The 17,032-nt window shown below is 32.0% G+C and overlaps 1 protein-coding gene across 1 annotated transcript in view; it reads left to right on the top strand.

The window, feature by feature from the left end:
• Positions 1 to 1,877: 1,877 nt before the first annotated feature.
• The window catches only part of LOC133329764 (myb-like protein I), a 41,281-nt gene continuing 26,126 nt past the window's right edge, over positions 1,878 to 17,032 (top strand). The window contains exons 1-3 of the mRNA XM_061538230.1: positions 1,878 to 2,044; positions 7,892 to 8,074; positions 12,369 to 12,602. Of these exons, the coding sequence (XP_061394214.1) occupies positions 1,985 to 2,044; positions 7,892 to 8,074; positions 12,369 to 12,602 (477 nt within the window). The 5' untranslated portion in view covers positions 1,878 to 1,984. The remainder of the gene's footprint in view (positions 2,045 to 7,891; positions 8,075 to 12,368; positions 12,603 to 17,032) is intronic.

Genomic DNA, 17,032 nt, shown 5'->3' with positions numbered 1-17,032 from the left:
AAAATGATAATTTTTTTGTATGCCGTTTTTACACCCAATGAGAACCCGAAATACAAAATTGCAGTCAATTTGGTTGAAAGACGTTATCAAGCTCCCTAAAATTCGGAAAATTGGCGGTACCCTTATATGGGGTCTATACCTAAACTTGGACCAATGTTGATCATTTTTGGTAGGAAGATTGGCCACCCAATGAGAACCCAAAATATAAAATTAAAGCCAATTTGGCGGAAAATTTTGTTTCAAAATTCTCAAAATCTCAATGGTGGGTACCGTTATATAGGATTTATCCAGAAACTAGGACCAATATTTATAATTTTTGGTAGGAAGTTTTTACACTCAATGAGAACTCAAAATACAAAACAGCAGCCAATTTAATGGAAAAAAAAAACGTGATCAAGCTCCCTACAATACGGAAAATTGGAGGTACCCTTATATAGAGGCTATACCAAAACGTGGACCGATATTCATAATTTTTGGTAGGAAGATTAGCAACCCAATTAGAACCCAAAATATAACTTGGCAGCGAAATGTGCCACAAATCCGCAAAATAAAAAAAATGCGGGGTACCCTGATATGGAGTTTGCGAGGTATCGATACATTTCGGGGCTAACCCGAAACATCGGACAATTTTGATAATTTTTGCTAAAGATATTTTCCATGTAATGAGAACCAAAAATTACAAAAATCAAGGCAATTTGAAAGACGGGACCAAGCTTCTCACAATACCGAAAATTAGGGCCTACCACTATGGGGGTACAAATCCGAATCTTTGTAAAATATTGAATTTTTTTCACCCAATGACAATTCAAAACACCAAATTTTAGCCAATTTGGTTAAGAAACGGGACCAAGATCCCCGAAAAAATTAACATTCCGAAGTGCTGTTGGGGATTTATTTTAAAAATTAGCCAATATTGAGCATTTTTGGTAGGGCTATTCGACGTCCAATGGGAATATAAAATACTGAATTACATTCAATTCGGTTAATAAACGGGTCCAAGTTCCCCCTAAAATCTTAAATTCGGAAGTGGTCTTTTATGTGGGTTGCCGTAAAAAAGTAGACCAATATTTATAAAAAAAAAACACCTACAACCACTTCGGTTGAACATTATTCCGATCAAGAATATATACCTACTTTATGTGGTCTCCGTTGAATATTTCGATATGTTGCATACGGAATGACAAATTTAATATACCCTCCTCCACTAGGTGCTGCAGGGCATAAAAAACAACGCAATCATTGTGCCACTGTTTATTTGCCAGTCCTTTGTCAATGATGTTGATGCTGTTGTTGTTGTCCTTGTTGCCATCTTTTGTTTTCATTTCGGTTACAAAACTTATTTAAGGATAATATTTATTTGATTTGCTTTATTTGTATTATTTTTTCAACACTCCAGCAAGAAAATTTATATCTCCTCCCAACCCTGCCCTACTCACTATCTTCCTATCTCTCTCTCTCTGCTAAGAGTTACCAAGGAATTTTATGTCGCCTAGAAGCAGAAAAACACGAAATTTTCCCAACAACTTAAGAAATATTATCTCCAAAAAAGTTTGGGGGAAACCCCTCTATTCCTCCCCTTGAAAAAAACAACAACAACAAACATCCTTTGAACACAAAGACAAAAAACCGAGGGAGCTACTTCTAATAATTTATTGATAGTCTTAGGTTCCTTAGCTAGCTGAATGAACATATTTTATGCTGTCGTTTTCGTCTTTTGTTCTTATATCATTCGCCTTTGTGTTTGTGTTATATACATATAAATTTTATAGCTTACACACACACACTTATACATACAGACCTACATCATTAACTATGTGTTGCAATATTAATGTATTTATATTGTATTTTCTCTTTTTTTCTATTCCATTTACAGGGTCGCTGTAATCGTGATAAACCGCCTTGCAAATATTTTCATCCTCCACAACATTTGAAGGATCAATTATTGATAAATGGCCGTAATCATCTTGCCTTGAAAAATGCTTTAATGCAACAAATGGGTATTGCGCCAGGACAGCCAGTTATACCAGGACAAGTGCCAGCAGTGGTGAGTAGACAAAAAAAAAAAAAATAATAAAATAAAATAGAAAAAAAATTAAAGAAAATGTTTAACAGGTAGATGAAATAAATCCAAAAAATTAAATTTTGTTATCGATATTTCTACCCTTCACTACACTGTGGTAGAGGGTATTATGTCTTTGTGCATATGTTTTTAATATGTAAAAGGAAACGAGATAGACGCGTGGTTTATTTTGAGAATATGCATAGAATCACTTTTAGAGTCGATTAACGCATGTCCGTCCGTCCACCCGTCAGTGCATATATTCTTGTAAACAAAGTACAGGTCGCATTATGATCCGATTTAGGTGAACTTGGCACACCACACTTTTTGGCCCAAGGACGAACCCTATTGAAATTGGAAAAAAACCAGCTCAGATTTGGATATAGCTCCCATATATCTTCGATTTTCATGATATTTGACATAGCGTACTGAATTGAGCCTAGAATTATGTGTGCTAAATTTCGTGAAAATCGGCATACATTTAGATCTAGCTCCCATATATATTTTCGTCCGATTTTAGATAAATAGTGCACCAAAGTCCTTATATATCGTTCGATTTGCCCGAAATTTGTCACAAGGTACTGAATGAAGTCTAGAATGATGTGTGCTAAGTTTCGTGAAAATCGGCTCGGATTTAGATATAGCTCCCATATATAGTTTCGTCCGATTTAATGTAAATGGTGCACCAAAGCCCCTATATATGTCCCGAAATGCACGAAATTTAGCATATCGTACTGAATTAAGTCTAGAATGATGTGTGTTAAGTTTCGTGAAAATCGGTTTAGAATTAGATATAGCCCTCATATATATTTTCGTCCGATTTTATGTAAATGGTGCACCAAAGACCCTACATTTCTTTCGATTTACACAAAATTTGGCATAACGTATGGAAATAGGTATAGAATGATGTGTGTTAAGTTTGCTTAAAATAGGTTCAGATTTAGATATAGCTCCCATATATATTTTCGTCCGATTTTATGTAAATGGTGCACCAAAGCCCCTATATTTCTTTCGATTTGCACGAAATTTGGCACAGCGTAGTGAATTGAATCTACAATTATGTGTGCTTAGTTTCGTAAAAATCGGTTCAGATTTAGATATAGCTCCCATATATATTTTCGTCCGATTTTATGTTAATTAAATTACTTCTTGTATGATGTATGTTAAGTTTTGTGAAAATCGGTTCAGATTTAGATATAGCTCCCATATATATTTTCGCCCGATTTTACGTAAATGGTTCACCGAGGAGCCTACGTCTGTTCATGATATATATGAGATAAAATTGTGGACAATTAGGTTCAAACAATTAGGTTCAAATTTACATTCATACATAATTTTGCTCGGCTTTATACAAATAGTGCACCAAAGTATCGAAATCTCTCTGATTGACAATTTCATGTCAATCAGAGAGATTTCGATTCTATCGATTCGATTCTTTCATAGATTTCAGAATGTTATGTCTATGTGGTTTTTTAATAGGTTCAAATATCTATGTAGATCAAACATTTAGTTTCGCCCGATTCCATTTCAAAGGTTCTCTAAAGATCTACAGGATATTATATTATCGCCTCTTGTATGTACCCATAGTGGTGAAGGGTAACATATAATCGTCCCAATAAACTTTTCTGATGGGTTTTTTGTAAAAAAAGTGTAATTTGTTTCTATAAAAAATCGATAAAAACAATCTATACAATCTGTATGTTCAAGGTCCTAGCCAATTTCCCCACCTAAGAGTCTGCAGTTTGGAATTTTCTCCTCTTTTCTCCAGACAGCAGTTAACAACAGAAGAGCCCACACACATATAAAATCGGATAGATTTAGGTGTCTTGAGTGTCCATGTAATGGTAGAGGGTATAAAAAGTTCTATTCGGCGGAACTTTATGTATATCTACTTATAGATAACCGCCTCTATCTAACTACATAATATTCTATATTAAATCCCTTGAGATCCTCATTTAGACCTCGGACCACCTAACATAATTATTAACCATAATCCGAATTTAAATCCTTTCCCTGAAAATGTTTATGTCACCCAATATCCATTTTGCTTAAAGTTGATTTATAACTTTGTGCAGCAACAACAACAACAACAATAATAAGCATAGTTGAAAGTTATACCCGGAGAGTAGCCATTTCCATTTAAATATTTGGCCAGTGACAATTGTCATGTTTCTTGTGGTGTTATCCAAAACGGAATACAGCGTTAAGCTGGCTCGCTGGTTGGCTGGCCTCTGGTGCCCTGTACTACTTGCTGTACAGCAGCTCAAGCGGCGGCAACAGCAGCAGCAAAACGATGAGCAGAAAAATTGCATATGAATATTCATAAGATAATATGATAAACCACATCTTTTGCTTTGGGCACTGTGTGTGTGTGTTTTTTTTTCGGGGTGCATTTGCAGTGAAACAGAAAAATAAAACCCACAAAAACAAACGAAGAACTTTCCTCTCAGTTGAGAAACACAAGGATTCGAGGATGCAAAAGTTACCAAAGAGTAGAAAAAATCCAAAAAACAGACAGACAACTAACAAAAATCAAGTTATAACTTCCCTATGAAGTGCTATTAACAAAAAAACGGATTTTCAGTTTTTTATTTTAATTTTTTTTTTTTGTTTTTTGGAGGGAAACTGAACTGGACATTTAGCAGCAGTAACGGAGTTCCGCCAAAAACACATTCACTGGGAAATGTAAAGGAGATATATAAATATGTTTTTCCCTTGCTGCTTCTGTTTCTGCTTTCATCAGCTTTTGTGTGTGTGTGTCCCTATAAAAAAAATCACCCACAAATCATTGAAGTCCTTAAAGCCTGTGTGTGTGTGTCCCTTTGCTTCCCTAGGCTCTTTAACATTTTTTGTGTAGTTGTGCGGAAAATAAGTAAAGCAACAACAACAACATCTCTGACGATGACTACTGCAACCATAATGACTATGTCGAGTGGGATTCCTTTTACGGTAAACTATGAATTTGTTTGTGTGTGCCTTGGTATTGGTGACCCAACAACAAACATCCAGCTCCCCTCAGATGAGCTCAGCTCAGGACACTAGTAGCTGCTGCATTATAAAGTGAAACTTAACAAAGCGTAACGTGGCAAATAATAAAAATGTTATTTAAACACGTAATTTATGTATATCTCGATGAATGTGTGTGTGTCACAGTAGTCAGTGAATGTGGCTGCGCTACTGCCACTGATGCTGCTGCCGCTTCTTTTGTATGGAATGCGAAAAAGTTGTTGAATTATTATTTTTAAAAATTGCGCGAAAAATTCGTTGAGGAGACAATGGGGTCAATTTTTATAAAAATATGAGGAGTGAAAAATTTTATTTAAAAACCCAAAAATTATAGATCTCCACAATATAAAAAAATTAAAAATCCACGCCTCCAAGAAATATTTCTAAAACATTCACGCCTCCGAAAAATATTTCCTAAACATCCACGCCTCCAAAAAATATTTCCTGAACATCCACGCCTCCAAAAAATATTTCTAAAACATTCACGCCTCCGAAAAATATTTCCTAAACATCCACGCCTCCAAAAAATATTTTTTAAATCCACGCTTCCAAAAAATATATCTAAAATATCCACGCCTCCAAAAAAATATTTGTAAAACATCCACGCCTCCAAAAAATATTTCTAAAACATCCACGCCTCCATAAAATCTTTCTAAAAATTCCACGCCTCCAAAAAATATTTTTAAAATTCCACGCCTCCAAAAAATATTTTTAAAAATTCCAAGCCTCCAAAAATATTTTTAAAAAATCCAAGCCTCCAAAAAATATTTTTAAAAAATCCACGCCTCCAAAAAATATTTTTAAAAAATCCACGCCTCCAAAAAATATTTTTAAAAAATCCACGCCTCCAAAAAATATATTTTTTAAAAAATCCACGCCTCCAAAATTTTTTTTTTTTAAATCCACGCCTCCAAAAAATTTTTTTTTAAAAAACCCACGCCTCCAAAAAATATTTCTAAAACATCCACGCCTCCAAAAAATATTTCTAAAAAATCCACGCCTCCAAAAAATATTTTTAAAAAATCAACGCTCCAAGAAAAATTTTCTAAAAAATCCACGCATACAAAAAATATTTTTAAAAAATCTACCCCTCTAAAACAATTAGGTCTCCAAAAAATATTTCTAAAACATCCAGGCCTTCAAAAACTATTTCTAAAACATCCACGCCTCTAAAACATATTTCTAAAACATCCACGCCTCTAAAAAATATTTTTTAAAAAACCACGCCTCCAAAAAATATTTCTAAAAATTCCACGTCTCCAAAAAATATTTTAAAAAAAATCCACGCCCCAAAAAAATATTTTTTTTTAAAAAAATCCACGCTTAAAACATCCAGGCCTCCAAAAAATATTTCTAAAACATCCAGGCCTTCGAAAACTATTTCTAAAACATCCACGCCTCTAAAAAATATTTCTAAAACATCCACGCCTCTAAAAAATATTTTTTAAAAAACCACGCCTCCTAAAAAAAATATTTCTAAAAATTCCACGTCTCCAAAAAATATTTTTAAAAAAATCCACGCCCCAAAAAAATATTTTTTTTTTAAATCCACGCCTCCAAAAAATATTTTTAAAAAATTCACGCCTCCAAAAAATATTTCTAAAACATCCAGGCCTCCAAAAAACATTTCTAAACGATCCACGCCCCCATTTTTTTTAATCCACGTTTCAAAAAATATTTTTAAAAAATCCAGACCTTCAAAAAATCTTTATTTAGACCTCCACGCCTTATTTAGACCTCCATGAAATATGTTTAAAGAGTCAACGCCTTATTTAGACCTCCAAAAAATCTGTTTAAAAAGTTGACGCCTTATTTAGACCTCCGAAAAATATGTTTAAAAAGTCCACGCCTTATTTAGACCTCCGAAAAATATGTTTAAGAAATCCTCGCCTTATTTAGACCTCCAAGAAATAATTTTTAAAAAATCCACGCCGTTTATAGACCTCCAACAATAGTTTTCTTTTCTTAATTTCCCAAAATTATAACACCCCACTGTAACATTCACCCTCCCTTATATCTGTGTTTGTGTGCGTTTGTCTGTCTGTATTTTTGCTAGTTGATAGGTAGTAGTAGTCGAGTTGTATTTGTTGTTGCTGCTGCTGTTGTTATTATTCTCTGCGCTTAAACCTCAACACCCAACATCCGCATTATAATATTTTATTCATGCCATATTACCAGTGGAACAATATGGGTTAATAGTTGTGGCTTAAAATGGGGTTTTGGACATAACGTCAGCAAAAAAAAAAAAAAAAAAAACACGGCAGCAACACCAACTACATTGGATTTGTGCCACTCAAACGTTGAAATACCCACATACACACAGTGCTATTTATAAATGCATCGCAATGCAATAATTTTTTGGTGGGATGATGTCAAAGGTCATTGTTTTTAGGAAGGCGATTTTCCGTTTTGGTCTTATGCAAATTTATATGTATTGGAAGTTAATGTCATATTGAAGGGGATCAAATTTTTTTTTAATGAGGAATCGGAAAATGATTTTTTTGAAGAAAGTGGTCCGATGTTAAATAATAAAATATATGGATTTCTAAAATTCAAGTCTTAAAAATATAAAAAAATAGAATAAAAAAAATATATTTCAAAAATCCTCACCTATGATAGTTTTTGAACAAATATATTTTTTTTTAAATCCATGCCTCTGATAGTCTTTCAAAAGATATTTGTAAAAAATATAGTTCGACAATCCTTCAAACTATTTTTTAAAAATTAAAAAAAAAGTCATTCAAAATTGTTTTTAATGTATTTTTCTTAATTTTAAATATTATTTTCAATAATTTTTAATTAACATATTTCTTTTCCCCTTTCCAGGCAACAAATCCTTATTTGACTGGCATACCTGCTAACACATACAGTCCATATTTTGCACCTGGTCATTTAGTGCCTGCCTTATTGGGACCCGATCCATCGGCCGTTGCATCACAGCTGGGACCCGTTGTACCGCAAGCGGTGCAAGTGGCACAACAGAAAATACCACGTTCCGACAGATTAGAGGTATGTTAAGAACAGATATGCATGTGTAAATGTTATGTTTCAAAAAATTAAAAAAAAAAAACAAAACTACACACTAACTTTGAGTTTTGATTGTTTATTTTATTATATATATTAAATGAGTTATATAGTATAATTTTTAATATTAACAATTATTATACAAAAAAGAAAACATATTTAACGGAAAGCATGATTTTTTTGTACAGAAACAAAATTTTTCATTTTATAATTTTATTTTTATTTATTATTTTTGAAAGATGTACAGTGTTATTTTTTATTTTTATTTTATTATTTTATTTAACTAAAAAACAGATAACAAAACAAATGTTAAGCTTTTATACAAAATAATTTTTATTTTTATTTCAAATTAAAAATCACAATTGGTTAAATACTAGTTATGTTTCCAAAACAAACCAAAAAATCTATATTTTCACACATTCATAAAGTTATTTTTGAGATTTAAAAATCGAAATGATTTTCCATAAAAGAAAATATCAACAGTTTCTTATAATTTTCTTTATACAAAATTGGGTTATTTCGCTCTTGTTTTCCTACAAGTTTTCTTCTTCATTTTTCCCTTTTGTTTCCCTTGTATGTTATCATTATTTTCCAGCAGCTTTCCGTCTCTAGCTTTCATCTTCAGTTCCCAATTTTCTTTCTCGATTTTGTTGCCCAATTGGAAAAATACCCCCTTTTGCAAAGCTTTTGCTATCCAAAAAATACGAAATAAAGAAAAAATACGTTAAACATATCTGACAAATAAAACAAAACGACAAAGCAACCACCTTCCCCCTTATCTCTCTATCATACTAACATAGAGAGTAACACACACACAGACACACTTATTTCAACACTGGTGAAAAATATACATTTATAGATATATTTACCTTTAGAACTATTAAATTTTTAGTATTTGTTTTAATTATAAAATTTATTGTAAATTAGCGAAAAATTAGCCTGATATATTAGAGGAACTTAGATAAGTTATAAAAAGTAAATATGTAAAAAATATATATAAAATATATTAAAAAAATTATTTTAGAATTTAATAATTGCATACACAAAAGTTTTTTTAATGATTTTAGCTTTTATAGTTTTGATATTCCAAGAGAAAAATATTTAAACAAGTGAAAAAGCGTTAAGTTCGGCCGGGCCGAAATTTGAGTACCCCCCACCATAAATATACTGACAGGTACTAGAAATGAAACTTATGGAACATACGAAAAAATGGACCTATACCGGCATTTCTACAAACCGATTATGTAAACTATAATACAAATTTCAGAAATTTTTAATGGATAATTACACCCTCAGCCTTATGGCTAATAAGGGTGCATTCACTTTGACAAAGTGGAAATGTGCCTTATCGTCATCCTTTGGACCAAATCCGTTTCAGAAAATTTAGATTTCATTCAAATTTTGCCCATCTTATTATTTCTTCCAAACTTAGTTCAAGTTCGAAGATGGGGAATATCGGTCCACTCCTTCTGGAATCTCCAACACAGGGGCTAGGCCTAAATGCAGGCTATAGTTTATATATAGTTCATTATCGAAACTTACGTTCTAGTTATTTATCTCGATGTCCTCCGCAATCGAAATGATTACAACAGAGTCTTAGAACCAAACACAAAACCCAGAACAACTCAGATAACTATTTTAATATAAATAACTATTTTAATATAAAAAGGGGGTTATATGGGGACTACCCCGAAAGGGGGCGAATATTAATAATTTTTGGTAGGGAGGTTTGTTAATATATACGACTACAAAATACCAAATTGCAGCAAATTCGGTTGAAAAACGCCCTCAAGAACCAAAATACCAAAAATTGGAGGTACCCTTATATGGGGGCTATCCGAAAAAATGGACCTATATTCATAATTTTTTGTAGAGAGATTTGGGACCTATTAAGAACTCTAAATACTAAATTACACGTAATTTGGCGGACAAATGCTATCGAAATCCCCAAACTATTGAAAATTAGGAGGTACCGTTATATGGTGGCTACCAGAAAAAGTGGACCTATATTTATAATTTTTTGTGGATACATTAAGTACCCAATAAGAACCCAATGTAGGAAATTTCAGCGAATTCGGTTGAAAAACGCGCTTAAGAACCCCAAAATACCGAACATTGGGGGGTACTCTTGTATGGGAGCTATACCTAAACGTGGACCTGCCTGCAGACAAAGGGCCACTCTATGCAAAATTTTGGCAATCTAGCTCAATTATTTTAGACGCTAGAGTGATTACAACAGACAGACAGACGGACATGGCTATATCGTCATCGAATTTTACGCAGATCAAGAATATATATACTTTATAGGGTCGGAAATGATTATTTCGATGAGTTACAAACGGAAAAACTAAATTAATATACCCTCCATACTATGGTGAAGGGTATAAAGTTTGGCGCACCATTTATGTAAAATCGGACAAATATATATATGTATATGTGGGAACTATATCGAAATCTGAATCGATTTTGCCGAAACTTACCACACATCATTCTAGACCCAATTCAGTACGTTATGAAAATCGAAGGGACTTTGGTGCATCATTTAATCGGAGGAAAATATATATGTGAGCTATATCGAAATCTGACCGATTTTCCCGAAACTCACCACTCATCATTCTAGACTTAATTAACTACGCTATAACAAATTTCGTGCAAATCGAAGGATATATAGGGACTTTTGTGTACTATTTGCCTAAAATCGGACGAAAATATATATGGGAGCTATATCTAAATCTGAACCGATTTTTATGAAACTTAACACACATCACTCTATACTTTATTTAGTACGCAGTGCCAAATTTCGATCAAATCGAATGATATATAGGGACATTGGTGCACCATTCGGACGAAAATATATATGGGAGCTATATCTAAATCTGAACCGATTTTTCCAAATTTCAATAGTGTTCGTCCTTGGGCCAAATAAATGAGCTGTGCCAAATTTCATCCAATTCGGATCATAAATGCGACCTGTACATTGTTTACAATTTAACACCAATACGGACTGACATGCATAGATCAGAAAGTTTTTCGGGAAACCATGTGTCTACCTCGTTTCCTTTTGCCTGTTACAAACATATGCACAAAGACATGCATAAATCGACTCAATTCCATAATTCAAAAAAGGAAGAATAAAAAAATTAAATCCTCCTAAAAATCATTTTAAATAGTTGTTCCTTTATTTAATAAACTTTTGTGTGTGTATGCTAAATATTAAGAAAATTTGCTAGTCTTAGTAATTATCAGAAATTTCTAAAACACAGTGTTATCCATTGTTTGTCTTTATTTTTGTTTAAAATCCAACAGCTACAGGTTTTTATTGTCTCTATCTCCTCTCCCCTGATACCATGTATACTACGACACAATTATTCTAATTGGACCCCATTCTTTTGAAATTCGATTTTTTAATTGGATCAGGTTTTCTAATTTTTGAATAATATTTTGTTTTGTAAAAAAAATTAAGCGTTTTTTGTTTGACTAATCTTTAAAAGTTTTTACCCTAAAAATTCCTGTGAAAAAATTCAATATTTTTATTTGTTTTTTTTTTTAATTTTTGTTTCATTTTTTTTTAAATTTCTTGTTATGTTTGTTATTGTTGTTGTTGTTCTGCACTAATCAACTGACCCGCCTGAACTGAAAAATACAACCAGTTCACAAACTGATAACGTCGAATGGCTACAAATTCTAACCAACTGATCGATTCCAAACCCAAAACTACTCATTGGCAGCATGCAAAAGTTTTGCAAAAACTACAAATTAACCAAAACCAATTTTCGTTAACAAATTTGAGTGTTGTTCACAATTAATCACGACGATAACCACTCGTTTGTTGTTTCTGTTTGTTTTTCTTAACAAAAAAACGTTATACAAAAAAAATTATTTTCTTCAATCCAAAAATTAAACAAAATTTTTCTTTTTTTTTATTTTTTCTTAATTCAATTTTATTTTTTTGTGGAAAATAAAAAAACTATCCAAAACAACAAATATTTGTTAACTTGAATATGTTCCTTGTGTTGTTCCATATATCCTGCGCGCCAACATGTGAACTCAAAAAAATCTAAAAAACCAAAACAACAACAAATATTACACCAACAAACCAACTACTACTTTACAACAACCAACCATACCAAAAAAAAATCAAATCAAAAAACACTGCTGATGCTGCTGCCTCTTTATGTCTTTTATAAACAAATAAACCGCAAACCAAAAAAAAAAACAACAACAAATGCCAAATGCAATCCCAAAATCAAAACAAAATTGCAAAACCAACCATTAATAGGTTTGCCGTGAATTTTTGCGCGGTGCTTGCAAACGTGCCGAATCTGAATGCCGTTTTGCACATCCGCAGGACACTGTGGCCCGACACGATGATGGTTCCATTACGGTGTGCATGGACGCCGTAAAAGGTAGATGCACACGTGATCCCTGCCGCTATTTTCATCCCCCCTTGCACCTACAGGCACAATTAAAAGCGGCGCATTCACGCGCCACCGCTGTTGCTGCAGCCGCTGCGGTATGCCAAAAAATTGTTTTCTCTAAAAAAATCTTTTAAAAACAAAAATTTTTTTGTTTACTTTTACTTTACTTTTTCCTTTTACTTTTTCCGTTTATTTATTTTTTTATCTTACTTTCATTTTCGTTTTCTATATCTATATTTCTCTATGATAACCAAAAACGCTTAATATTTTTTTCAGTTCCGTTTTTTCTTATTTTATGTTAGTTTTCTTTTTTGGTTTATATTTTCTTCTTCTTCTAACCATTTTGCAAAAGAAAATAAATTAAATAAATCTTATTTAAAAAAAGCACATCATAACACAACAAAAATATACACCAGCCAAGCAAAAAAAGAAAAAAGCAATGCAATGAAATACGCAAATATTGTTATGTTCTCTCTCGTTTTTTTCGCTTAAAGAAAATTGCATATTCTTTCATTCTGTTTTTCTCCCCCACTTATAAATGTTTGTAGTTTGTTTTGATTTTATTTCGCTAGCTCTTTCACATCGCTCCCTTGCAGGCAATAATGTTTTAAAACAAGAGCAATATTTGTTTTTGCATTTTTTTGTTTGCTACCGGAAATGTTAGCTTTAACCATTTCCGTTAGCCCCCACGCTATTATTTCACACTTCCGTTTTCACACCAAAAACATTCATTTTTTTCGTTCGTTTTAACTAGAGGGATTAGTATTATAAACCAATATATTCTATATACATAGATGTTTTATTGCTTTGGAATTTATTTTTAAACATAGATTTATGCTCAGAGTCCTTGCACCAATATTTAAAACAAAATTTATTAATGGATTAAACAAATACAAATGTTAGCAAAATTCGTTCAATATTCAATTGAGGGTTATTGTGGCGTATACGTTATGTCAGCACTAATGCGTTGGGTGTTCCTCAATATTCAATTCGTGTTAATTGTGGCGTATACATTATGTCAGCACTAATACGCGAGGTACTGCATTATAAACATTTTGTAAAATTTGATAATGTTTTAGTAATGGATTTAAAATAAAAATTTTAAATAATTCCCTTAATATTCATATGACGTACACTCTATATCAGCACTTATACGTTTTATGTTCCTTAATGCATATTTGTTATAAAAAGTATTACTTCTTTCTTTGCGATTTTTCGGTTATCCTATGTACCGTTACTATTGATGTTTTTGTTTTTGCTTAAAGATAGGCGATACTGTCCGAAGATTAAAATGGCAATTGCATTTTTTTTTTCTAAACTATGTCCCTTTATATGATTTTAAATACAACATTTTAGATTTTTTATTCCGACAAAATTTTTTTGACACTGACACTGCTATGAAAAGTATTCAGTAAATTATAACTGAGGATTTTTTTACATATCTGGTTACAAATAATTCTGTACATCACATCAATGTTATTTAAATCGTAACGTTATATATAAAATGTACTGAATTATAAATAATATTGAAAATAAATCATTGTGACGTATACATTATGTCAACACTGATACGCTAGGTATTCCTTTGTAAACAATTCTAGTTACGTGTGGCGTATACATTACGTCATTACTAATACGCCAGGCACATCGAACAATATAGACTTAAAAGAGACGAGGATTAACGAACATATTCGACTCATTAATCGTTTCAAAATACTATTTTTTTAATTTATTCTAATAAAACTAAACGTTTATATATTTAGTTAACTTTGGACATTTCATTCTGCAAATGAATAATCTTAACGTTGAGGAAAAAAATTTGAAAATCTGCATACGAAATGATCTGATATATTAGAATTATGTGTGGCATATACGACATGAAAAATACATTAAGGAAATTCTTAGTTTTTGAGTTATCGTGCCATTTGCAAAAAACGATGTTTGAAGAAAAGTGCGTTTAAAGTTTGAGAAGCCCTCTTACCGCCACTTGATACAAGCACATATATCTTCAAGCGTTGTTCAGATTTTCACTTGAAATTTCATAGGGACATTCTTGAATTGGTGTAGAAAACAAAATACAGAATTCAATTTTTTGAAACGAGAATGGGAGGTCCCCTTAAATTAAATTTAGACTTCAGTATGACGTATACGTTGTGACAATACTAATACGCCATGATGTCCCTAATACAAATTTTCCTAAACTCCTTAAACATATGTTTCAAATCAAACACCGTATTTTTTATAGATATATTTAAAATTCATTATGATTATAAAGGGTTTTCAGTCTAAACTTGAAGTTAGGATATTCAGGCTATATTCTGATAAACCCAATTTCAAAAAGAAAACGATATACTTTTTATTCTTAAATATACATCCGACTACTATAACTTCTAAGAAATATAAGGTGTGTGGCGTATACGTACTGTCAACACATACGATACAATATGTGGTGCATCTTGAAAGAATATTCAATTAAAATTATCGTAGACCTTGACTTTTTCCTTACAATGCCATAACTTTGATATTGGAAAAATATTGCATTGCATTGGAAAAATATTAATTAAAACCAAACTGATAGCTCTACAAGTCTTTTAGAATATATTCCTCTCTAATCATCCAATTAACGTCTCTATTTTTCCTTAAGAATCAATACCAAGAGCTCTGCTTATACTTCAAATATGACTCTATAAAATCCAGGCCTTAGGTGTTTCCAATCCTCCAAAACTAATTCGTTTAAAATACAGGCCTTAAAAAATCCCCGTTTAAGGCTCTGCCTATCCTCCAAAAAGAATTTCTTAAATATCCAGCTTTAGAGATCTACCAATCCTTCAAAAAATATTGCTCGAAAATTCACGCTTAATACTTATCATTCAAAAATTATTCCCTACAAATCTGCTCATTTTTTAAAAATGAATCATTGAAATATCCAATCCCAGAGTTCTGTTCATCCTTCAAAAAGGATTCCTGAAAAATCCAAGACTAGAGTTCTGCCCATCCTTTAAATATGACTCCTAAGGTTATTTCCTTCAAAAATAATGCCTTAAACATCCTGCCTAGAGCTCTGCCTATCCTTTAAATATGACTCCTAAGGTTATTTCCTTCAAAAATAATGCCTTAAAAATCCTGCCTAGAGCTCCGCCCATACTCCAAAAGTTATTCTTAAAAAAACATGCTTACTGCTCTGCTCATCCTTCACGAATGATTCATTAAAAATCCGCGCTTAGAGTTCTGTCAACTCTTCAAACAATATTTCTTGAATAACCACGTCATTTTCTTTAAATATGTGCCTCTAAAATGTCCACTTCAGGAGCTCAACCTCCAAAATGATTATTTAAAAATTCAAGACAGCATTATTTCAAGCTATGTTCATTCTTCAAAAATCAGAAATCTATGAAATATTCATTCTTCGCAGTGGCCATCTTTCAAAAATGATTTCTTACAAGTCCAAGCGTAAAGCTCTGCTCATCCTTCAATCCTGAAAAATCCGCACCTAGAACTCTGTAAATTCTCCACAATTCAACATAATTATCTCAAAAACCCAGCAAAGAGCACTTATAATAATATCATGTTAAAATCTTACATCTAAAGCCCTTTGCAAAGATAATAATTTAAAGAATCCTAACAAAAATGTTCTGCTTATTCTTCAAAATATTTTCCTCAAAATCCTTGCATAGAACTCTAATAATCCTTCAAGAAATATCCCTGAAAAGTTTACGACCACTATTCTACATTTAAGTGAAAATAATTTAAATAACAAAGGGGCGTATAAGTTATGCCAACATTTATACGCCACATAGATATTTAGTCCGAGGTTAAAAATAAACATTACGACTGATATTGCTTGCCCAGAGCTCTCAAAATTATTAAAACAAACGTGAGGAAAGTGAGGAAGATGATGTTGTGGTGAGTTCCAAAGGTCGTATAAGTTATGTCAATAGTCATACGCCATCCAGGTCTAGCAAATGCAATGTTCTTTAAAATTTGTTCTTTCATATATAATATTAATATATAATAATCTTATAAAAAGTATTTTTATAGATCTGTTCCTTGTAATCAAAAAGACATAAAAAATCCTTAAGAATGTAAACCAATATTTTAGAAAATCACCTCAACCTAGGGGTCATATAAGTTATGTCAATATTCATACGACATGCAGTACCTTATGTTATTGCTAATGTTCGTTTCAAAAATTTTAAATTCATTCCAAAAATTGGTAAATCGATGCCAATTTTATATTATATTGAACAGCGAATATAAAAAGAAATAGTCTTGCGGTCAGAGGGTCGTAAAAGTTATGTCAATAGTCATACGCCATCGAATTTTAGAGACCTCATTGTTCTTAGATATACTATTCCTAGAAATAAAAAGGACGCTAAAAACCTTATAAATATAATATATGGGAATATTTGAGAAAAATAATATTTAACTAAGGTGACGTATAAGTTATGGTAATAGTCATACGCCATGTAGTGCTTAATGTTATTGCTAATGCTCTAATGGTTACACCCGTCTATAAAATCTGAAA

Source organism: Musca vetustissima, unplaced genomic scaffold (assembly GCF_032173495.1).
Source record: "Musca vetustissima isolate MV318-11 ecotype Yass unplaced genomic scaffold, APGP_CSIRO_Mvet_v1 utg58036, whole genome shotgun sequence".
Classification (NCBI taxonomy): Eukaryota; Metazoa; Arthropoda; class Insecta; order Diptera; family Muscidae; genus Musca; species Musca vetustissima.
The sequence above is the reverse complement of the archived record's forward strand: the minus strand, read 5'-3'. Positions and strand labels throughout refer to the sequence as shown.